Source organism: Bacidia gigantensis (assembly GCF_019456465.1).
Source record: "Bacidia gigantensis strain McMullin 20006 chromosome Unknown contig_244, whole genome shotgun sequence".
In the NCBI taxonomy this organism is placed as follows: domain Eukaryota; kingdom Fungi; phylum Ascomycota; class Lecanoromycetes; order Lecanorales; family Ramalinaceae; genus Bacidia; species Bacidia gigantensis.
The window spans coordinates 1261437-1285369 of record NW_025408600.1 but is presented as its reverse complement, the minus strand read 5'-3'; the positions used below and the strand labels follow the sequence as shown (position 1 = coordinate 1285369).

Genomic DNA, 23933 nt, shown 5'->3' with positions numbered 1-23933 from the left:
ATACGAGATCTTGCCCTCGCATGATGAATCTATCTCAAAATCAGTTCTCGCAAATCGTCCGTTGTTCCTCGAGAATCGTTGCGGGATTTATTGCTTTCACCAGACAATATCAATGTATCTATTCTTGGAGCGGCCGCTTATCTTCCAAGAGAACAACTAGCTGGCCGGCATCATCGTCGAATACGCAGAGGCATCACATGTTTTGCCCAGCTCAGAGCTGCTGTGCATGCATGTGCAGATATTGACGGCTAAGTTTTCAGGCCATCCTCAGTCTCGCCTCGGGGAATCAAGCTTTCGACTGGATTTCCTGCGTCGTCTGTTACACTGGATGCGCTCGGCTAAGGTAAGCCTTGTAGGAATCTTGACGCTTGACCAACGTGAGAATAGCACGAGAAGAACGATGGAAGGCGAAGTCTCTGAAGTAACGACACGACAGCGCTCAATACGTCTTTGAGAAATATTTTTACCTAACTATCGATTTCACCGCTCGAAACGAGCAATAAATTTAGAACCATCATTCACTGAAAGGCTTTCCCCTGCATTGGGATCTGGTCGTGCAGCTGTGCCAAGCCCGGGCACTGAGAGAAGCCCCAGCCCGTAAAACTTCATTACAGAATGACAGGATGCTTTTATGGCCGGAAGAGTATTTCAAATGCCTTTCACGCTGATTAGATGCTCAGTGCGAGACTGTCTTGCTCATTCGGATGTCGCATCTTCAATGCATCTATGCCTATTTTGAGCAGCGTTAAAGGCCTCTTGGCGCATAGATCAACGGGCATGAGTTCCCATGAACTTCTACAACCACCTGCGAGCAAGCCGCTCAAAGGGGACAGGCCATGTGGGGGAACTCGGGGCTATTACCCAGCTCACTGATCTTTTTGATAGTGCTATTACAGTCTATTTGCCGCCCGGCACTCGGTAGCATCGTCGTGACCAGACAAGAGGACCCTACTTCTAGTGTTTCGTGAGTAGATTACACCAAGGATGTATACCATGCACTGACAAGCTGATCTCAGTTCGGGCCCATTCTCATGCCCAGTATCCATGACTCCACAAATTTTATTTCAGGACTCTAGAAACACTTCGCTTACGGAGCCTCAGCCTGAGGAGTTCCACTGCGAATTCAGCTACAAGAAAGGAGGCACAGCCATACCTAGTGTAGAAACCCTAGTCTTTCTTGTCGGCGCTTTAAGCCAAGTCGCAATCCTAGAGTACCAACTGCCAATCTCACAATACTCATTCAACGACCCGGGCCTCACCGTCTTGCTCCGCAGCAGCAAAGCCCCAGATCACGACTTCTACCGCGCTAAACACATACTGTGGTCGCTCCGTATCACCGCTTGCTACATGTTCTCGAAAGAACACTGGGGCGAGATCGGATTTTTCAGCAGATACGGTCTCGAGCCCATCTTGGGCAGCGGGCAGCTTCTACGGCGGACACTGCCTCCAGACATACTTTCTAGCGCAATCACTAACAGCACTGCCCTCGTCCTCACCAGGACAAGAGACGCCGCTACGAATTCAAAGAACGGGAATCCGATCTCTTTGGACAAATTCCAATTCGCCGCCCAAAGACCCCACCTTCAAACCCTACGATATCTTCATCACCATCATCAACATCCTCGTCTCGGAGGGCGAGCTCGACGCCGAAGCACCACAGGGTCATCTCTCGGGGTACAATAGGGAAGCGGACCTTAGTGTCGGAATGGAGTGTACGAGTCGAGCGAGTGTCGAGAACTTTACGAATAGGATCGCTGTTGAGGCGTTTACGCTCTTAGCGGAGTTTTTGCCGACGGTGGAGGAGAAGCTGAGGTGGAAGGGCGTGCAATTTGTGGTGAGGAATCAGGGAAAGATTGTGGGCAGGGGAATTGTGAGGAAGGGTGTTATTCCGAGGAGGGGTGACGGGACTTTTGATGTTGGGTGGCTTGATGATGGGGTGGAGGACGGGGGGTTATTTGAGTCGCCGCAAGTGTCGTGACAGTGCGTCAATTGGTGCCCTATGTCGCTCACACTGCTTACAACTTCACAGGTGTAGCTCGGTAGTTGAGCTAACGTGAATAAACATTTTACAAGTGCATCGGTGCGTCACCAATGGTCCGGGTTATCGATCAGAAGACAATCTTGTACACCAAAGCATTGCGTCCAAATAATAAACTAAGCCCAGCATTTCATGCAACCAGTGATAGGCCTCTCCCTGCCCTGAGCTCCAGCGAAGCTATTGCATAACGCCCCGATGGCGCGCGGAACCAGACTTTCTGGTGCTTTCCAACATCGCAAGCGCCTGTGGTCGATATCTACCGGACATTCGAGCCACATGGGGTTTCTTTTGGCTCGCAAGCTTTAGGAAAGCGCTCATCAACTAGTCGAGAAGACAAGTAGAAGCTCGTCCGCTCCTTCCAGACACCTAAGACTCCCTAGCAAAATCTCCTTGGATACATTCCAAATGACAACATAAAGTCCCTACTTTCTATTCAATTGTTCATTTACAATGACGACATGTCACCGACCCGCCAGCGAATCCTCATCACTTTCGCTGCCTGCCAAAACCCATGCCTATGGCCATGGCTCCGAATCCTCGCTAGCCCAGCCCAGCCCATCCCAGCCCAATCCAACAACCCAAATCTCGCAAAAGACCCCCAACGAGCAATACTAATTAACTCACGAAATCAAGCTCTCGCCACAAACGTGCGGCTCTGACATATACCCTCGCGCCCGCATTAGCGCACCATCCGTGCTACGCGCTCTGCATGCGCACAGACTGACTACCGCCCCCTGGCCTTCGCAAGCCACATGCGTGGAATACATCATTGCAGATAGCGAAAAAACCATTGCATTCTACCCCCTTCAGGTATGATGTATGGGCGGTGACTTCATTGGCCCCCGGAGCCAATCTCGCACGTTTGTTTATATGGAGGAGGCAATGTCTCACACCTCCACCTCCGCCCGTTCTTGCATACCATAATTTCTCCGAAACACTCACTTAACCTCCTCATCGAAATAGATCGTGTACTATGCGCCTCCTCCCCATCCTCGCTATCTTTCACATCCTCCCCCTCCTCCCCCTCATACCCATAGCTCAAGCCCGCACACTCACCTGCACCACGCCCTCCACAAGCTCCTCGTGGCCCTCAACTTCCGACTGCGCTTCCGTCCTCACATCCCTCTCCGACGACGCCACGCTCGGTACGTTTGGGAGTATGATTCCTGCCTCCTCCTCCAACCCCTCCTCCACCTCCCTCACCAACCCTTCCACCTCCTCCGGCGGCAACCACTCCGTCTACCTACCCTGGGGATCGTGCGCGTTACAGTTGAGCACGGATAGTGAGGATGGAGGAAGTGGGGAAGGGGGGATGGGGAAGGGGGGAAGGCGGGGAAGGGGGGGGGGGAGGTCACGAGTTGGTTGCAGATTCAACTCGCGGTTCTGAGGATTATGGCTGGCTGTGCTAGGAATGGGTACGTGAGTGGGAGTACGACTGTAGGGGCGGATGGGGGGGTGGTTGTTGGGTTGAGACATTCGTAGGGGGGACGAAGGGAGGGAGGGAGGGGAGGGGGGAAGGGGTGATGGGTGTCGTGTGTGGGGAGAGGGAGGAGAGGAGGGAAGGGGAGGAGGGGGGGAATGGGTTGGGCGAGGCTTCCGAGAACGGTGAGGGTCTGGTGGCGTGATTGTTTCGGCGTTGGTGGGTGTGGGGTGAGGTGTTGGTGGGAAGTTTCTATGAGTTTTCTGGGTTCGTTGTTTTGCTGTGAATGTTGTCAGCCAAATCTGGGGTTTCACTCATTCGTGAAGCTGGCTGATGAATAGATGGTCGGAGGTTATGGAGATGGGTCAAGACGGGTCTATGGACTCAGGCACCTGACAGTTCTGGATAGGGTTTGTGGTCGTGATGTAAATGCGAAGAGTGGCGAACAGGATTCATGCCAGTGGCAGACACCTTGGTGCAACGAGTGAGTCAATTGAATTTTGTATTGATGTATTCTGAGGATTTGTTCTTACGGCAGGCAAATCTTTGGTCCTTTACCGTTGCGATATGTCTTCCCTTCGTTGACCGGAATTATTCTTTGTGGAGATGCGATGGTTTGACGAGCGCAGACTTTGATGCATGATGAGCTGTGGCAGCGATCATCTACAGAGATGAGTAATTGGATCGATCATTCTCAGTTGTTCAAGTACTTTGTTTTGCTCTCTTGAATTTTGTCACGACGCAGTACGTTAAGATGTCAAATGAATTACTTGAAAGCATCATTGCAAGAACATTACTTATGATTTCTAGGTATAAACATTCTAAGATGGTCTATATGATTTACGTTCCTGCAAATCTTCAGACGCTGATGGCTTCGGTCCTATCCTTTGTATCAATCCCTATTCGATTTGCAGTCCCTCGATCACCCATGTCCCGTTCTGCCTCACGATCTTACTCAGGTCCTTTTTCGCATTTACATCAGTAATACCCCAATGCTCCAGAACCTTTGCTACCAAAGCGGTCCGATATCTTGGATGAGCCAGATCGGAGTATACACTCATGGGGTCGTCTTTCCCTTGAGAGTCGATGTCCGCCTTCAGTAATTCCGAGACATCAGGTCGCCATAGTTTTGAGTGATACTGAGAACCAGCCAGAAAGTTATTGAGTATAAGCCTAGGAGCGGCTCGGGCTGCTTCAAGCATTTCTTCTGTGACGGTTGAACTAGGTGCCCAACCTGGAGGCGAGTCGGTTCCAACATAGTAGCCGCTAAGAATGATTTCTCTAGCAAGAGCTAGCTTCTTCCAGTAAGGAAACTTCAGCCAATTTGCTGAGACAATGGCGACCCTAATGGCTTCCTCGAGTTCGATTCGGTAGATTTCCAATATTTTTGGTACCTTTTGTGTTGCATAATTACACAAACTACTTAGTAGGTGATGGTAGTATTGATTGTTAGGCTCATAGCCTTTGGTGCAAGCTTTAATGAGATATACTCCAATAGCTTGCAGGACGCAGTCCATGATCTGGCTATTTGAAAGCTTATGCTGATCCATGTTGAAGAGATCTTTGGGCAACTTCGCGACTTTGTGGTAAAGCAGAGCTTCCAGTGTGTTGGCCAGAGCGTCTCGAATCCCTTGAGTAGAAACGGTAAAGTCGATGAAGTCACCATTGACTTCTCTTTCGAGGACAGCTTTCTCGATATCTTGGTCTAATTGCCGAGGGTTGACGAGGTAGACTTTGGCGCGACAATAGGGGCAAGTATCGTTTGGTTTAGGGCCCCCATTGAACCACTTTTCAAGGCATTTGGAACCTGCTGTATGTTTACAGAGTAACGTGAGAGGAATTTCACCAACCCAGCGCTCATGACAGATACAGCATTTGTCTGCCTCAGCGAACTCCCGTGCTGTGCGTCCAGACCACGCTGAAAGGATCCAGGCCCAGAACATCTTGTAATAGGACGAGCTTGTGTGTTGCAGGTGGATGTATCGTACCCCTAGTCACTTGGGCTATGCTCTTTCGAATCGAAGCAACGAACTCGCTGGGTCTCTGATTGATAGATGATGGTGAGTGTGAGGGTGATGCTTGAGAAAATTTCCTACAGCGCGACTTCATAAAGGAATCTCATGGCGAGATAATAAGGCACTGTCGAGCGGCACAATAGGGAGGGAACAATGAGTATTGTATCAAGAGCTGTGTCACAGATGCGCATGTGTTGAGTCCAAAGTGGTACTCGTGGGAAAGATAATGGCATTGTTGATTTAGGATAAAGAATCAAAGCCGACGAGACTCGTCTTTCGATTTTTTTGGCAACGCCATGTATCGGGTCGTTCGTGTCATAGAGCAATGATTTTCAGAATGAGATCTTATCTATGACGCTTGATAATCATCTATCTCTTCACTTTGGGTGTATGAGTAGTACAGATAAACCAAATGAATGTCTCTTGATCCGTCCCATGTCTTTACATTCTATTCCAATCCTTGAAATCCTTAGCTGAAGATAAATTCTATACAGATTAGTCAGCATTCCCCCACGACAAAGGCCGTATGACACCACAGAAAGACTTACCAGGACAACCTTCCTTGTCGAAACTATACAGGTAGCAATCATGAGTGTGGGGATGTAGGCGCAGCACTTCTACGTCATATTCCCCAATCTTGATGAAGACTTTCTCTGGCTTGTGCGACACTATTTGTGTACGCTCTTTCCAGTACGGTTTCCGGCCGAACATTTTGTCCAATTGGTCATTGTCAACGAACTTGATCAAGAACGTAGGGCGAATGGTGCCCTGATCGAATTTGAAAAAGTCTGTCTGGTGGGTAAAGTCAGCTATATCGCTTAGTAGATTGAAGGGCCGAGAAGAAAGGAGGAGGATGGATGGATGGATGGATGGAGATAGAGTACTGACTATCGAAGTCTTGTGGACGCCGAATTCTTCAAGCACAGCACGTCTAACATCATCGGTGGACTTTGTACCCGCTTTCGCGCTATGAATGTGTCAGCAATCATCGTGGGACAGCTAGGATTCACAATATACCTGACGATGATGTCGGCTTCCCATCGTTGCTCATCCCAACCCTCGTTTGTTACCATAAATTTAGGCATGACTTTGGATATTGTTCCTATTATATGGGAATACTATCTTCGTATTTGGTAGGGAGGAGATGGCAGGAAGGTAATGATGAAGACCGCTGAGCCTAATTATAGAGGTCTAGGTTCCCCCTGTGTCACCTGAAAATTTGCAATACACAACGAGTCGTGCAACAGGTGTGGCTGCAAGTTTTACGCTTGCTTGTGGCACATGAGAATCGAGTTGTGCAGTCTTGGCATTTAATGTTCTACTTAGTCTATATACCACGGATACAAAGCGAATTGGATCTACTGGGAATTACTGGAAGACGATTAAGTCAAGTTCCCTAGGCTCAGCCTGAGTTTGGCCATTTTCATGTCGCTAGTGTCAAAACCTGTCACAATTCGAACCTTGAGTGTACGCAAGTTGACTAGGTGAGCAAGAATTCTAAGTACCATGGTCAGCAATGTTGGCACCCACAGTATATGGGGAGCTAAGTATGCCTTACCTGGGGAACCTCGCTCGTCACAGCTGATTTCACATTCTCTGACGCTAGGGTTGAGATACCAAACCTTGACATCAAATCCTACGATCTTTGTAGGCAGGATACGTGCCCATCGCCACGGGAAAATTGTCACTTTCGGAAACGGGTTTCTTCCAAACAGGTTCTCAAGGAGTTTCTTATCGTTGACTTTGAGCAAGAAAGTTGGAGGAATGCTTTCTGAACCAAAATTGTGGAAGTCCGTCTGATCGGTTTGTCAGTCAGGTCCTTTAGCTAGCAATGTGGTGGCGGTACCCATTCCTTCGGTTCCAGCTTACGTCCATACTCAAGGTGAAAATGATTGAGTACAATAAGTCGGATATAATCGAGTTCCTTCTTGTCCGTCATCACACTACATCAAGTCAACTCGCGTCTTAAGTTAGGTCGGAGTCGACAACAACCTAACAATGATATTACCCTCTACTGTCTGAAATTTCTGGCCGCTGCACCTGGCTCTGAAGTAGGCCATCTCTGGTGAATCTCCTTTCGTCATCTTCGGTGTCCCTCGCAAGTCAAAATTTGGGTGATGAAAGAAAATGCAGCAGACGAGACTTCATTTAAGGAATGAGAGATTTGCTTGTTTCAGCTAGTGGGTCATCCATTCGTTCCACTGTGTGACTTCAAGTTTCGAAGTTGTTTGTGCTACGTTAAACTCAAGCTATGATTGGCACACGACACGATAAGGAGCTGGTGTCAGATCAATCAACGGTGGTTTCAGGCTGCTTCATTGCTCCTTATTCGACGACTGGTATGAGAACGGCGTCGTACAAAACAAATCACCACTACTGACGAGAACTATGTGCTACAGGACCATTGAATCAAAACCTGACGTTTGAGCCACTGTGTACAGCGTACAACAATTCGTTCGTCATTCCAAAGCCGCGCAATAGGTTGTCTTGCGCTACCAAAATACTGATATTCTCCTTCAAAAAACGCAGTGCTTCAATCTCTTCAGAAGAACTCAATATCTAGCACACAAAATAAGTACCTCACCAACTCTCAAAACATCCTCCTACATATTGGTGATTACATACCCAAATGACCATCTCCATCCGTCCCGTGAATCTCATAATCCTTAGTAAAGGCATACACGCGCCACACCTTCACCGAATATCCACCCATTCTCATCTTACACACGTCCGCTGCCCTGCATCGGGAGCACCATCATCAGTCAGCCGACCATTTGCCTTCCAATCTCTGACAGTTGGTGACTTACGTGCTCTTCTTCGCGTTCCAGGACTTCATCAGTGCCTCTAAGGCTGTCGCGTCCTCGACTCTGATAAGAAACGTTGGAGGTACAATTGGTGCTTTGGTATTTTTGTCGCGCATGGCGTCCTATTCGCGGATTCAATAAGCATTTGAGGGGCCATTGAGACGAAAGTTTCAGGTCTGGGGACAGTGCGTGGAACCATACCACTCCATCTACTGCCACCTTGCCGAATTCCTTGTCCTTTCCTAGCCGCTCGAGAATGATTGTTGGGGCATCTCTTGCCAGGACACTGCGCTGGTGTCAGACGGACTATGTCGGCAACCTGCCAGGAGACAAGACGTGAAGGTAAAGAGGTGGACTGGCCTGACTACGAGATCGACTTTCATTTTGCGCCGACGGACTGCAGATTCCTTCAGTTCGAATACTGGCGGTATGAATCGTTCTTGAAGTGGGTGATGAGATTGCGGGCAACTTTAAATTCCATGGGTCTTCCCTTCATTGTGCTCTACCTACTCGCTGTCCATCGGTGGGCAAATCCTTGAAGGGTCGCTGCTTTCAGACAAGGTGTATTCATTGTACTAGACCTGAGTTCCGTTTGCGGAAGTCATCAATAAGACGAAGAGACCTGCTGCAACCGAGTCCATAGGCAACAACGAATTCAATCATGCTGATAATCCATTGCTGAAAAGGTCCCGACTTGTTTTGTGGGTATGCGCTGGGTTTTCTAAGGAAAGTACGCTGAAACGGATTATTCTGTGGAACTTATAGCTGCAGTCGAAGTTGGTAACGCGAAATGTCCTAGTCGACCGATACGAACGATAGCTAGTCCAAAAATAAGGAAGCTACTTCCGTGGAACCCCCATGACTTGGAAAGGAAATCCCCTGATCGCCTGCAGTACCACGTCATAGAATGTCACCCATTCTGAGATCACGTTTTTATGATTCGTGACACATGCGTTTGTTTAGAAAGATCTGTTACTCTTGCTTCGTCCTAATTGTTCTCCATTGGTGACAGCCTCGGGGATTGACAAGTCGGAGAAGGGAATGTGGCAAGCCACCCCGCAGCTGATACAAACAGTTGTTTCAGTGGTCTGCAGACGTGTCAAATACATTACCAGACGCTCAGAGTCAAAATGTAGTACGATAACGTGTTGTGAGACCTGCTGATGACTATGAGTACTATTAAAGCCGGTCACTTTTCCTTACTCTGACAAATAATGCGCTCTATAATTTCCCATCATTAGCACAACATTAGCATTACCAAATTCAAAAAATGGCAGGTCCTCCCAATGCTGCCCAAGATAAGAATCACAAGATTACTGGAGCTGAGCTTCGGTTCGTGGTGATGTAAGAGTCCTTTGAATAACACACGGGACCCATAGTAAATTAATCTGCAGCATAACCACCGATTGGAGAGATTGTTACCTGAACAATGAAGCTCCCTCAAGGGCGGTCGCCAGTAATCATTTCAATAGGCTCACTAATGGGGGAGTGAAGGCTATTGTAAGCCCATATCGTCCCAAGAGACACCCTTTCCATGGAAAGGCTAATGCAGAGACAGCACGAATTCGCCAAGAAGCCTGGTGGAGAGCCTGACGAATTTCTTGGAGGAATCTTCATTCTTGACCTGAAAGATAAGAAAGCGTCTGACAAGGTCAAGCGTTGGGCCGAGATCGAAGGGAGGGACAAAAACGAGCGGATGCTTGGGTAAGTCGAGTCCTGCAAAAGTATGAAAATCTGCCAAATGCTAATATGAATGGTGAACAAAGTCACGGCAAGGAATTGCCTCCGGGCGACCGATGCGTACCGCGTGAAAAATATCGTGAAGATGGCGAAAAGAGTTTCGCTCCGCGTAAGTACTTAGCTGACTTTCAAGGTTACGTTTTGTTCACGGCACTCTAGATCTGGATATCGAAAGATGGAACGGATGAGAGTTCAACACATGCCGGATCTCTGAGCTTTCTCAACCTAGGTCAAGAGGAGACGACTTTCCGACGGGCTTCATTACTGCTGAGGGAGACGAGATTGGGAGTCGGGACGAGAATGGCTTTTGGGACTAGCCCATCATTTGGCATTGATAGAGTTTGAGACGATCGCATGCCCTAGTATTCTACAACCAAATCTTTAATTGACTGATTTCTCAAGAAAAATAGTGGGGTGACCATCCTTTCCTCCTTTCCCAGGACTTAATTGACCCTAGGCTTATGTCAGCCAGAACCTGAGAACAATGAAATTTCGACAGAGACTCCGCAAGCGACGACACACTATTTGAAGCACATGCTTTCACATGCTCCCATCACATCAATACCTACCCAAGTCTACAATACATTTCAAGATCTAGGCAGATGGTGTTACAGACCATGTTGTAGAAGGTTGAGGCGCCAGGCTTATTGGCCTGCCGAAGCCTGCAGGAAGGGTCTCAAAACTTACACAGTTCTCCACATTTGCTGGTGTAGCTTTGATGTTCATGTGAGCATTCGTACGACCTGGTGTTGCGCTCGTGTCCGACAGTATTGGCTTCATGTCGTGTTACTTGTGAGCAGTAAACCCTTCCTTATATATTTCATCTTTAATTGCAATCTTCTCCCTCCCCGCAAGCAACAACTGGTCAGCATCACCAGAGCCGTACAATCATGAATGACGCCTCCGCATTTATCGTACCCCGTGAGGAGAAGGGAGGGGGTTTGAGATCATTGGGGCTGATCATCGATTTGTCATAGCGTGAGTGTTTCCACGATTACATGAGACCCTTGATTTTAACAAATCTACAGCATAAGTCCAACATGGAGGGATTATACCAAGCGAGAAGAGCCCCTGGGCATTGATGCTAGCCGCAACTTTTTCGCCGAGCTCACAGGTGGTGGGCTCAGAGACATTGTGAGCACCCCTTCATTCCTAGTGCTACCCTCAATTCTGCTTCCTAATCAACAAAGATGAGCCTAACATAGAAGCAGACTGATTTCAGCAAGCAGCCTAAGGAGGTCGATGAGTGGTTCGGAGGCGTCTTCATTCTTGATCTCAAGGATAAAGCGGCCCTGAACAAGGTCCGTCACTGGACAGACAACAAGCACAATGGGCAGGGGAGCATCGAAAAGCCCGATAGGTACGTCCTGCACAGAAAAAGTGGGCACTCGCTTACATGCAACCTTCTTCCAGGTTTGGCATCGAAGTTCCAGCCGGACATACTTGCTTTCTTGTGGAAGACCGGGTGGGGGCTAAGCTGAACTGGCCACCCGGTAAGTACGCAATAGGCTTTGAATGAGCACGAATCACTGATGCAGGCTCTAGACATGCGCCTTGATTCGAAACCACTGACCGAACTAGACAAGAAATTCGAGGACACGACTTTCGCCCGGAAATATGTGGAGTCCGTAGGCAGCAAGGCTTCGGCAAGGTTTGATCGGATCAAGAAACGTGCCAAATGGGAGTTCGAATTGGATTAGGGTCTGGCGACTTGGAGACTTTCTTGTTAGAGAAGAAGACAATGGAGACCAGTGTGAGGTTATTATCTTAAGATGCATGCCACGGAGCACTGTGCCTGTCTCATTGGTCTGACAAACCTGCAGGAGTGGTTTCAACGGCACCTTACGACTCGAAAGCTTTGTGAGATGATTAGATGTCCGACAGCAGGTATTACGTAGTCTCAAGCAACCTCCAGATGCCAAACTTTGAGGATATATGGTATAAATAAGCCCCTCAGTCCTCGTCGCACTCTCCTTCCGCAACATTACTAGCAAGTTCATTTCATCAACCCAAGTCGAAAACAGCGAAAACTCCAAGATGTCATATACCAATGACAACTTCCAACAGCCTCGCGCGAAGCATGAGAGAATCATGGGGCTGTCAGACCGTTACCGTTTCGTAGTCTGGTAAGGATCTCCGTCATACCACCCCAACCATATGCTTAATATGGTAATAGCCTGGCTGAAGACTGGAAACACTACATTAACGTTAACGCAACCGACGGAGGCAAGGAACAGAACCGTCTGTTTGTCGAAGAACGTCTGAAGAAAATCACAGGAGAGAAGGCTTTTGACAATCTTGTGAGTTGACTTTCTCATCGACTCCTCGACAACATGGCGGCAGCGCTAACGTTGACTTAGGTACACTATCCTCCTAAACGGAAGGGAGATTTCCCTGAAGCGGTCTTTGTTCTCAACCAGGATAACGAGTTGCGCTGACGCTGAATTAGCCATTGGACAATGCTCTGAAGCTGGGAGGTTATTTCGGGGTAACCTACCGCATGGACTTTTTCAAGAACGATAACGGCCGTCATGGGATTGCCGAGCTCGCCAAATGGGTCCAGACCCCAATCAAGGATCAGGCTGTGGATGGGGATTTTTTCAGGTACTTCAGATCCACCAAAGATACACATGTACTAAAGATGGGTTCACCCAGGGTTGGTCTTCAAATACCACAATCAATCAACCTTGATATGGAGGTCTCACTAGCAGGCGGCACGGTGCCTTGTTTCCCACCAAGTACGAGCGTATTGGACTTCGTATAGATAGGTGATACTGACTGGAAATCTAGCTATGTGCCTATTAACTGCGCTTACGAACCCAACTACCAAACTCTACAAGATTTTCTTGGACGCACGAAACAATACCCAGGCCTTTATCAAGATGGCCGAGACAGAGTTGGAATCGAAATAAGAGATCATTCAAGTAGGGAGTTCGAGACTGCAAAGTCATCGTCTTCACAGGAACGGGATGGGATTTGATCATTACATGATCATCAGCATTAATAATCTGGGGACAGCTCACGAAGCACATTTTGGAGCTAGAAGACTCGCCTGCATGTACATACACACTCCTTAGCCTTTCACAAAGCAAGAAGTAGCTTCATACCTCTGAGCAAAGTTAGCATTTGCGTTTCCCTCCGCATCACACTCCGTTGTGACAAATGAACAAGTTTACTCCAAAATTTCCCCAGATCTTGGCTCCCAAGACCTATTTTTGTCCCCTTCCGCAACGCCCATCCAGATTCGCGAGACACTGACTCACAGCAGCCGCAAGTCTCGCACGCAAAATCAAATCCATAGTCCGTTCACAATTCTAGCAAGCATCTTTAAAACCCATGACCTGAACTCGCCAAAAATTCTACGACGAGCAGCACACCCACCTCACCACCACCACGCATTTTACTATGTTCACCTTTCTAACACTCACCCTCTTCAGGCTCCTAACCCTCCTCACAGCGAATCCTCTCCTCACCCCTCCACCCCTCAAAGGTAACAACTGCGGCTGGTCCTCAGCCCCCTCACACTTCCGCAACGGGCCGGTGTCAATCTGCCAAAACGCCGTGCGCCGAATGCCCTACTCCCCGGCAATCGGTACATTCCACCAACTCCCTTACCCACCTCCACCCGGTTTCGCGAAACCATACGACCTAACGCAAACGTTCCGCGACCCAGACCCGACGATTGCCAGGAGGGAGGATAATTGCGATGTGGTTGTGTTTCTGAATGATGGGGTGGAGGCGTTCGAGACGAGTTGGAAGGAGGTTAGGAGGTTGGCGCAGCGGATTGTCGATGAGTGTGTGGATGTGGAGGGGGGCGTGAGGAAGGTCGGGGGGAGCTTTAAGATGGGGGGGAGGGAGGAGCTGTGGGTGCAGATTTCTCAGGTTTATGGGATGGAGGCTGAGGATGGGGGGAGGGAGGGGAAGGGGGAGGGGGAAATGGGACGGTGGTGGAGGGGGCGGGTGTGGTGGGTTGAGAGTGGTGTTGAGGGAGCGTGTCGAGGTGAGATTCATCGAATTGGTTCAGTCATCGGTACTTCGTGGACCGGTTATATGATACAGGATACCTTTGGTTTACTGTGATATCGTGGATCTTCCCTCAATCTGGTCTTTGTACTCAGATTGAGGTTGCAGCGAAGGCAAGTTCGGGACTATTAATCCTCGTCGCCGCCGGTGATGGCCGGATTCAGTCTTGATATAGTTCTCGGATACATCTCCAAGGGATGTTCAGGGCTTAGAGAAGAGTTTACTGAGCCTCTTATCCTGATGTTTTGTTCAAATCCTGGAGGATTCCCCCTTTCCAATCGTAAGTGGAAGATCGTGCAGCGAACTTTCTTTCTGTGGTATGTCCTGAACCTCAGGCTTGAGCTGCGGACTGGACATATGCCCGACTCCATTTACCAAAATCGGGCGTTTTCAATGTAAAGATTCCCATCGTGCGACTGGTAAAGGGTTTTGGAAGTGAAATGGCAAGGTCTCTGATTTCAGGCGGTTGTCGTCCTCTCTAGTACTCACACAAGCCCAAGTACCTTTGCGTTGTTCACTCAAGCGGCCCAAGATTCAATCACAAAGAGTCGTGGCGAATGTTCAAAGCGGAAAGACGAGATCACTCTCTGATTCATAGATCAAAGCACCGTCAAATTTGTCAGATTAGCCCCCGGCTCTAACGTAATAAGCCTACTCTCTGCATCCTCGGATCCATTATCAGTTGGCGGCTCTCCAGGCGACCACAAAGTCGTAACATAAACATTCCTCTCCATTCCTGGAAAAGCCTTCCCCGTCAAAGACATGGGGTAGCACTTATCCAGAATATGCTCTCCGGCCTCAACTAAATCTATCATATGGAATCGATCCTGCCCATCAAACTTAGTGATGATATTGTCAACATGGATCTCGCAGTGACAATTTCTTGTGAAGGGCGCAGGGATCAGTCGTTGAAGCCGAAAACCTACGGGGAGCTGGATGTGGTAAGGGATTTGTGGATCGACTGTGCGACCCCATGTGATTTCCATATCACGGCCGGGAACACTGTAGCGGTACCAGAGCTCCTTGAGTATGGCGGCGCAATCAACTCGGGGGCGAGGATGGAGGCGCCGATGCAGTCGGCGCGGCTTGAAGATGTAATAAGTGGTAGATATAGGATCAAGAGCGTCCAAGCGACCAAGATTAGCATGGCTGAGTTATTGAAGATCTAGAGGTCAGCTCAATGGCATAGAATGAACGGGTCAAAGGGTGAGCTAGCAACATTGCCATTTTCAATTGCAAGCTCTCGTCTCACATGTCGATCATCCTTCTCATACCTCAAAACATTGGTCAATGCGATCCAATTATCAAGACTTGAAAACAGAAATAGAAAGCTCCCGAGCACGACCGGCGTCGCGCAGGAGGCGATCCCGTCAAATGGTAGCAAAAAGATCCGATGATTTACCTTCATGCAGGGACGATCACGATATCTCACTAGCAATGCATGAGCTTTAGCATTAACCTGAACTACCTGCTCGATACATAAGGGAGATCAAAAGATGGTGGCAGGAATTTTTGCGTTGGCCATCCCTCACATTCATCATCATCCGAAAACGAGGACAGATCGAGAAACTCAGTCCAGCCTCTCAATAACCTTAAGAAGCCCATGTAGAGCTTTCAATCCAAATCCTTTCCCTCGAGACCACCAATTAGGCTACTACTCCAGCGTAAGATATATTGCCAGGAAGGTATCGCCCAATTTGCTGCGATGAATACTCTCATTGCTTTTCAGCAAGGTTTGTTCTGAGCAGGAGAAGGAGAAGGGGCTTTCAGCTTGTGTATGCTCCGCTAGTGAGTGCAGATGATGGATTCGAAGCTCGAGATGAAGGGGGAAAAGGGAAGGCGCGGGAGTTATCGGATATATGGTAATTGTCGATGATATGTAATGGCACCGCGATCAGTCTATAGAGCCCCCACCCCAACACAAGGGGGCCGCAAAAAACAGACAACAAAGCTGGAATGGTCGACTTTTCACATCGGCAGGAATCAAAATTTCATCTCTCGTTTCCCTCATGATTACAAGATCATAATAATGGCACCATCTACTGCCTAGAAATCATCGAATCAGACTAGCTGAGTCCATCCATCCATCGCTCGCTCGCTCGCTGAACCCGCGTGCTATGCTTCCCCAGCCAACCTCTAGATTCTCAACCAAATTCGAAGCTAACTGTGCTCGCTCTTTCTCTCAAAATCGAAACTTGTATTCTCTTTCTCGTCCTTTCTTCACGCTCTCGGTCTTGCCGCCGGCACCGGCGAGTCATAAGACGCCCCCTGGTAATTGTATCGAACTCGTCTGCCCTCTCCCGCCCAGGCCTTGATCGTAAGGGCTGGGGTTCATGCCGCCGGAGTAATTATTCGTTGTATGTCCTTCCATTGGAGCAGCGTGCTTCCGGAGCATGAACATCGGTTTCTTGCCCTCCCTGTCTAGCTGTTTGAATACTATCAGTGGCTTCTCTTTGAGACCCAGACATCGCTCTTGATCGCCGTGGACGATGTATAGGGCGTAGTTCTTCCAGTCGGCGTTTATGTTGTATTTCTTCAACGCGGCGGGGAGGACTTTCTCGCAGGGGTCGTCCATGCTGACGCGGAAGGATTTGAAGATCTCGACGCTGGGGCCGGCGCCGGATGATGAGGGCGGAGGGTCTTCGGGCTGGGACGACGGTGTTGGCTGTGCTTGGTTGTAATTGGATACTGGAGGACCTCGGCCAGCGAGCGCTCTAGACTCGGCGAGTGTGCGAGGAGTAGGTGTGGGATTGCTGGCATTACGATCGAAGTTGGCTGTCGAGCCATACCCTCCTGGATCTTCCGCATGAGAGTAGATCGTTCGTACCGTCCCTTGCGCCTGTGGATCACGGTACCTGTTGTAGGTATTTGGGGAGGTCGGAGACGGCATGTTCGCTTGGTTGGGAGATGTCGATGGTTGAGACCCTCCATTCATACCCGCTGTCAAGTGATTGGACGCTGCTATTGCAGCTGCCGAAGGATCCAAGGTTGGATCAACCATTGCTTTCCTCTCCTCTTGAACGCTCTGGGGAATATGTGTAGGCGAATTGCTCTTTGGCGTCTGACCAAGGAACAATCGCTTCTTCGAGAACTTGCGGGACAGTACGCTACCTTTCACCTCTGGCGGGATTGGAGCGGTCGGAGACGCACCGTTGTCCTCCGGATGATCTGGGGACTGGCTGTTTGGGTGATATGGGAGAGGCTGGGAGAGGTCTTTTGCTCTTCGGAAGATAGGCAGTAGCTCATCTCGTAGTTTGCGATACTCTTCTGTGATCTTCCGTATCTCAGCTTCGGCAGCTTGAATACGGTGGTCTCGTATCTCGAGTGATCTTATGATTCTTGAAATGTCCTCTCGAGTGGCTTGCTGGTCAAGGGCGCTTGCTTCCGCAGCTGTTGAAGTCAGCATAGCCAATGAATTGTCAAAGTCTAGAGAACGTACATGGTGGTACCCAATGATCAGGATCTGTAGGTATTCCTTGCTTTTGCTTGACATCAAAGACGCCCTTCAATAGAGTCAAACGGTGACCGATGCTCATGACCCCCATTTCTTTCAATTCATCGTGTCGTAACGCTATCAGAGCTTCGCCAATGATCTCGTTTTCTAGTAGCGGTCAGTATCGAAGTCTCTTGAAGAAGGCCCTAGCCGTTCGTGCATGCATACCTATGAAAGTATCGCAGTATTGAGACAATCCAAGGCTGGAGACGTAATCTGCGCATTGGTCCGTGCTCCAGCCCACAATTGTGTTACCTGGCGACAGCTTCCCTAGATCAATATGGTGTCCAAATGCGGTGGGAGTAGGTTCGGTAGAGGGGGGGTCGGTGTCCGTAGGAGAGTTCTCATCATCGGTAGGGAGGATGGGGGAGGTCATTATAGAGCGTTCATATTCATCGTCGGCATCTGAGTCATGATAGCTTGGAGGAATGGCCATGATTGGGCTGTCAGGTCCGACGACCAGATCTCCGCTTAGGTCCTCCTTTTTCGATCGGCCTCTTCAGCTCCACGCCTCCCGCATGGAGTCTGATGGGTACTGTAGCCACTCTACAGTTGAACAGCGCATACGACTTCCTAATACTGCAAATGTAATGGTTCGGAAGGCACGTGGTAGTCGTGAATGTGAATGATTCCTTGTCGGGGCAAATGAGGATTCACAGCGCTGATGGGTTTAGGCAGCTCTCGCACGTGGAAGCCGTAAGGGTGACAGACAGATGGTGGCTACTGTGACGCTGTGTGTTGAGCATAAATCTCTGGGCAAGATGTAAACAAATGTAGGCTCATATGGCTAGGTTGCGAGGTTGAAATGCTCATGGAAGCGCCTTGGACATCAGCTGGCCATTCAAGGAGTCGATGATCGACAAAATGCCAAGAAATCTGGCCTTTCCGAATTTGCATCACCGCATTCGTCCGCATAGGAGATTATTCGATCAATGCCGCGATGAAATTGGAAGCCTCATGGATTTGAGACAAGATCGGCAATCTTTAGTGATGCTACGTCTCTTGCGCTCCGCAGACAGATCGCGACACGCCTGAGGCTACTTCTCCTACTGTCGCTCTCTGGTTGCTTACAAGCACGCCTCGTGGACTCACAAGCAAGCAGATGCACAAATATTTCGTCAGAGATCCCCCAACTCACATTGCCTAATTTTCAGGGCAGTCTAGCCAGGTTCCTACAGTTTGGCATTGCGAGCTCACAAAACCTGCCACTCTGCCTCTTGCGTTCTTCCCTCGAAACCACAGTCCCCCCAATCATTGACAGCGCGTAAGAGCATGGGATCAGGGCTACAAGACGCTGAAGCACGAACTCGAAGGTTCGAGTGGGGGTGGTACAAGGGATCGCAAACATGGGTAGGAGGTGTTTGATGAGAAATTTATCATTATGTGTCCCATTCATTTATTGGACATTTGCTTCCTTCCTTTCATGAATACACCACCCGTACACCCTCAAGATCATGCATTCGCTCGCTCAAGCACGCATACATATGATACATAAGATAAGCATCACCTTCCCCAGAGAGAGCGCGGGCAATCGTCCAGCCCGCTTCTTCCCACGCAAGGTATCATCCCGCCTGTTCTACCATCTCCCCCTTTTCCCTAATGTCACCTCAGCTTAATCAACATTCCCAAAAGGAGCGCTGCGACCAGTATGTAAGACGGTGTTCTCGCATTCGGTGGGGCGGAGGAGCCAATATCCAGTATCGTGCCCCCACCTCCATTCGAGCTTGTTGAAGATGCCGAGGGCGGTAATGATGAGTTCGACGAGGAAGAGGTCGATGTTTTGGTCTTTGACTTCCCTTGAGAAGACGTGGGTGTCGTTTCCGCTGTCGTTTCTGTTATTGTTGTAGTTGCGCTGGAGGATGATGGGGCCAAGGTGGGTTTCTTGCTTGTTGCTGTTGTGGAGGTGGTTGGCTTTTGGAGGGTAGAGGTGGACGTGTCTGAGTCTTCTTGGGTTGTAGTGGTGGATTTGGTGGGGGTGGAATAGACCACTGTGGTGGTTGTTTTCTTCTCGACTGTGGTGGATTTGGGGGAGTTTGTTGTTGGGGTTGGGAGTAGGCTGATTGTGGGCTGTTGGAGGAGTCGTCGGATTGGGAATTACTCGACTGCGAATTGTCTGACTGCGAAGAGCCTGATTGGGAAGTTCCGGGCTGTCCTCCTGTACTCGAAGCTCCCAGTACATTTGGACACAGCGTCTTTGTGCCTTGATCTATGAAGAACAGTCCCATCAATGTATTAGGTAACGCGCTGGTCCCCTTGCACTCATCATTCAGTATTTTTGTCACCCCCTCCAAGTAATTTATACATTTTGATGAACAGCTGTGTCCGTCCCCGAAATCACTGTCTGAGCAGTCTTGCAGAGGTGCGAGGTAAGCTTTCGTACAATCGAGGGAAAAGCCATTGATGGGCTGGAAGTCGTAAAGGCTGACAGCGGAAGTTCTGGCGAGGAAGAGGAGGGGATGGAGGAGGGAGGGGCGCATTCTTTGCGCTGCACAGGTTCGCGCTCTGATTAGATGCTCAATCTTTTCCTGTGAACCCTTGTACGACCTGATGGTGACAGTTGCACTCAGGTTGTAATAGGATCTGTGTAATGAACATTCGCGGCGGTAGGTATTATTGTTTGTTCATTGTGCTGTGTCGAGCAAAGATGATGACAGAGGGGAGGTATTATCATTAACTCATTTCCATTGTTTGCTGAAATCACGTGAAGTAGTATCTTTGTATTTTGCCCGTCGTCAAGCCCAAAAATGTCCGGGCGAAGTCGCAAAGTGAAGAGAAGAGACGAAGGATGAAGATTTGAACCACCACGGGTGTATTAAGAATTATTCATATATCGCGACAAGCTCTTCCAGAGATAAACACGCTCAGCGCATCATGTGTAAGAACGTTTTTCAAATGAGCATCTTTCCGCCAGGAACGAGGAGGGAGACGTTGGGATGTGAAACCATCGCGAAACTGAGGCGTGAGCGTTGCCGCTGGAGGTTGACGGCATCGTGGCCACTAATCCTCACGCGTCTTGATTGGTCCTACAGACTCTGGCCTTAGGTCGCTGTGATGATGACTAGCACTGCAACGTCGACAGCACATGGTAGTGATGCTAGAGGCCTATCGTCAGCCCACAGACCTGGAGGAATTGGTTCGCGCAAAGATCTAGAGCTGGTGCTGCTAAGAATAGTAGTTCCGATCTTCGGCGATTCCCTTTCCGTATGTCGGTCACTTTCCCCGGCTGAGATCGTCCCCAAAAACGCTGTCTTTTTCTGTCTGACCGTACACGCTAAGCAGATTCGTCAGCCACCACTGCCACCCGGTATCTCAGCCACGCGGGGCAATGCTGACCGAGGGGTTCTTCATAAATATGTAAGATCTCGACCATAATCCTCATTTCATCACACACTCAGCTCGTCACATCAAAGACTACGTTCTAATTCTTATTATCACTCGAACCATTTCTTTCCACTCCATCCCTATCTATCACAAAGCCACGTCCACCATGTCAGACCCTTACAACTCCGCACCCCCAAACTACGGCGGGCAATCTCAGCAGCCTCAATACAACCAACAAGGCAGCTACAATCAACAACCACAGCACGGCCAGCAGCCTCAACAACAGCAAGGCTACGGCGCACCAGAAGGCTACGGCCCACCGCGCCGTCAGGACTCCTACGGCCCCCCTCAACACGGCGGCTTCCAGCACGGCACGCAAGGCAACCAATTCGGCACCTACGACGCCTCAAACCCCCAAGGCCACTCCCAATACTACGGCCAGCACCAAGGCTACGGCTACCCTTCCCCCCACCAGCAGGGGTACGGCCAACAACCCTCCTACCCCAACGACCCGAATGCGCAGAATACGCAGCAGCCTGGAGGTGCGCAGTATCCTGTCGACCCGAACGCACCACCACATGATCCCAACAACCCTGAAGGAGATAGGGGCTTGCTTGGTGCGATAGGAGGAGGGCTGGCAGGACATTATGGCGGGAAGAAATATGGAAATCATGGGTTCCTTGGGACGATCGCTGGGGCGGTCGCAGGGAGCAAATTGGAGGACAAGTTCAAGGGACATCATAGTGGTGGGGGAAGTCATCATGGGAGCAGTCACGGGAGCAGTCATGGGGGAAGCAGCTGGGGTGGGAAGTGGTAGGCGGAGTGACTGAGGTCTTTGATGAGTTATGAGTTGGCTTGTTTCAGGGCTGTACAGAGTTGCGATACTGGTCCTTTGGATGTGTTTAGATAGCAGAATGATCATTGACTCCTTTTTGGTGTGAGCCTAAGCTCTCTGTCTCTCGTTTTGATATCGACTCGAGTCTCAGTCTAAACCAATTCCGGCCTTAGCGTATTGGAATCTGTCAACACTTTGTGAGTTTCTAAAGCCGTTTTCATCAACCGTGTTGACTCGTAGTGTGCAAGTCTTCCACATACCTCTGCCTTTGCCTGTGGCTACGCGTAATGCCAACATGGAGGTAATGGATGTGTCGTGTCTGCTCAGCCCAGAATGCCCTTGAGCTGCATGAAGCAGGCTGAGCTACCCCACGTCTAGACCCTTTCTCAGGGTGTCGCAACGCTTGACACTTCGTTCATAAGTCTGTGATCACATTTGACCAGACACTTCCTTCTGGTTTTGTTCTCTACATACTATCATTGTGTCTGCGTTTCTCGAGACTCACCCAACAGGTCGTCGAAAATGGAGGTCATAGTCCGCAATCTCGATCAGCATATGACCGAGTCAAGGGTCGAGAAGTTCTTCAAACCTATTCTGAAATCATATGGCATCGACCATTTTCACTGTCAGAAGCTCAAGGCCAAAGGGTGTGCCACTTTTACCGTGCTCGACCCTCTCAAGTGTCAACGATTCCTGTATTTTCACGGGCAAGTACAGCCTGGGAGAAAAGGCTTTAATGCCGTCAGGCGCAAGTTGTTCATCCAAAAGAATCCAGTCAATTGCATGGTCAGCACTAACGCGCCTAATGAATGGATCGTCTTCGCTCTCAGGAAGGAGGAAAGCGATCGTCACGCGGCATTAAGTCGCAAAGCATTGACCCCGGGTAAGGTCGAGAGCCGGTCTGAAGTCTTAAGACCACGAGCCTTTGACATCAGCCGGATGCAGGTTGGGCAGCTATGGTATTCTGGTGGTAACTTAGTATTCTCCGATAACTACGCCGACCACCGCACTGGTCGAATCATTTTCGGCAGCCGCTCTCTTCTCATCAAACTCTGGCCCATGCAACCAGGTCAAGCTCATTATCAGCTGCAAATTTGGTACGATAGTATAGAGTCATTTGTCGTCGGAGACAACTGCGTCACCCTCTCATTAATACAGGCCCCAAGGCTTTTCGAAAATCTCGATGGCGATATTTCGCTTGAAGCCAGTCTACGAAAGGCTTTAGGAATCCAAGCTGGCCCAACATTCAAACCTATGCAATCATTCAAACGAACACGGCTTTCAGCGCTCAATGATAAGCACAGAGAAGTAGTAGCATCATGTTTTTGTTACCGACTGACACTCACTAGTCTGACGGACTCTCGTGCAGTGCAAGGGTTGAAAGGCTTTGAGGGGATCCCCAACATAGTCATCTGGAACATACCCGTCCAGCTCGACATACCGATACCCGAGCAAATGGCTGCTTTGCAGTGCGGCCTAGCAGAGGTAAGGTACGGAGGGGCTATGCCTTTCGAGGTCAAGTTTCAGCTGCAGAAATTGGCTCAGAATACCTACCTCAAGCCAACAAAAGTCATCGAATTGTTCCCTTGTGTTCGATCGCACCTTCGCGAACGTAGCGTGGCTATCGTAGCAAGTGCCCTGAGACACCTCGCAAGCAGTATTCCATTTGCTGGACCGGACGCGGAGGAAGAAAATTTCAAAGTCAATACCTTAACTAGTCTTCTACAAAAGAGCATCGAGTCTGTATTTGAGGACGATCCGTATTCACTAAGGCTAGCAGAAGAGCACGACCACATTGCGATGGTTCACAAAGCCTTAGTAACCCCGACCGGTATATTCCTTTACGGACCCGAACCTGAGACCAAGAACCGCATATTACGAAAGTATTCCACTCATCTTGACAATTTCATATCAGTATCTTTTGTGGATGAGAACTATGAGCACTTACGCTTCGAGCGGGATACGTCGAGTGAAGATATCTATCAGAGGAGATTTCAAGGCATACTTGATGGCTTTATTACCATCGCAGGACGCAATTACGAGGTGGGCATATCTTTATCACTTTGCGAAAGGAGCCACTCTGACTCTATAACTAGTTTCTAGGATTCTCGCATTCATCACTTCGCGGTAAGTCCCTTCCCTTTTATGACCTGGCGAGGGTTCGTCAACCGGAACATGGCCACGCCGAATGGATGTAGCGGGAGATACAGGGCATTTGCACCCAAAGCAGACCCCTTTACAGGG

General features: G+C 49.4%; 7 protein-coding genes across 7 annotated transcripts; 5 read left to right on the top strand and 2 right to left on the bottom strand.

Moving 5' to 3' along the window:
- Window positions 1-1044: 1044 nt before the first annotated feature.
- KY384_005056 (uncharacterized protein) lies at window positions 1045-1978 on the top strand (the record flags this gene model as incomplete). The annotated part of the gene is made up of 2 exons (XM_044813558.1): window positions 1045-1396; window positions 1479-1978. 2 exons carry the CDS (start codon window positions 1045-1047, stop codon window positions 1976-1978), a joined length of 852 nt encoding a protein of 283 aa, XP_044669836.1.
- Window positions 1979-4357: 2379 nt separating this feature from the next.
- KY384_005055 (uncharacterized protein) lies at window positions 4358-5319 on the bottom strand (the record flags this gene model as incomplete). The annotated part of the gene is made up of 2 exons (XM_044813557.1): window positions 4358-5245; window positions 5281-5319. 2 exons carry the CDS (start codon window positions 5317-5319, stop codon window positions 4358-4360), a joined length of 927 nt encoding a protein of 308 aa, XP_044669835.1.
- Window positions 5320-9811: 4492 nt separating this feature from the next.
- KY384_005054 (uncharacterized protein) lies at window positions 9812-10205 on the top strand (the record flags this gene model as incomplete). Its single annotated transcript, XM_044813556.1, has 2 exons — window positions 9812-9981; window positions 10151-10205. 2 exons carry the CDS (start codon window positions 9812-9814, stop codon window positions 10203-10205), a joined length of 225 nt encoding a protein of 74 aa, XP_044669834.1.
- Window positions 10206-11346: 1141 nt separating this feature from the next.
- Window positions 11347-11717, top strand: KY384_005053 (uncharacterized protein; the record flags this gene model as incomplete). Its single annotated transcript, XM_044813555.1, has 2 exons — window positions 11347-11430; window positions 11556-11717. 2 exons carry the CDS (start codon window positions 11347-11349, stop codon window positions 11715-11717), a joined length of 246 nt encoding a protein of 81 aa, XP_044669833.1.
- A 4376-nt stretch (window positions 11718-16093) lies between these two features.
- Window positions 16094-17533, bottom strand: KY384_005052 (uncharacterized protein; the record flags this gene model as incomplete). Its single annotated transcript, XM_044813554.1, has 2 exons — window positions 16094-16221; window positions 16327-17533. The coding sequence occupies 2 exons, from the start codon at window positions 17531-17533 to the stop codon at window positions 16094-16096; spliced, it is 1335 nt and encodes a 444-aa protein (XP_044669832.1).
- Window positions 17534-21020: 3487 nt separating this feature from the next.
- KY384_005051 (uncharacterized protein) lies at window positions 21021-21671 on the top strand (the record flags this gene model as incomplete). The annotated part of the gene is made up of 1 exon (XM_044813553.1): window positions 21021-21671. One exon carries the CDS (start codon window positions 21021-21023, stop codon window positions 21669-21671), a length of 651 nt encoding a protein of 216 aa, XP_044669831.1.
- A 540-nt stretch (window positions 21672-22211) lies between these two features.
- Window positions 22212-23887, top strand: KY384_005050 (uncharacterized protein; the record flags this gene model as incomplete). Its single annotated transcript, XM_044813552.1, has 2 exons — window positions 22212-23732; window positions 23786-23887. The coding sequence occupies 2 exons, from the start codon at window positions 22212-22214 to the stop codon at window positions 23885-23887; spliced, it is 1623 nt and encodes a 540-aa protein (XP_044669830.1).
- Between the last annotated feature and the right edge of the window lie 46 nt (window positions 23888-23933).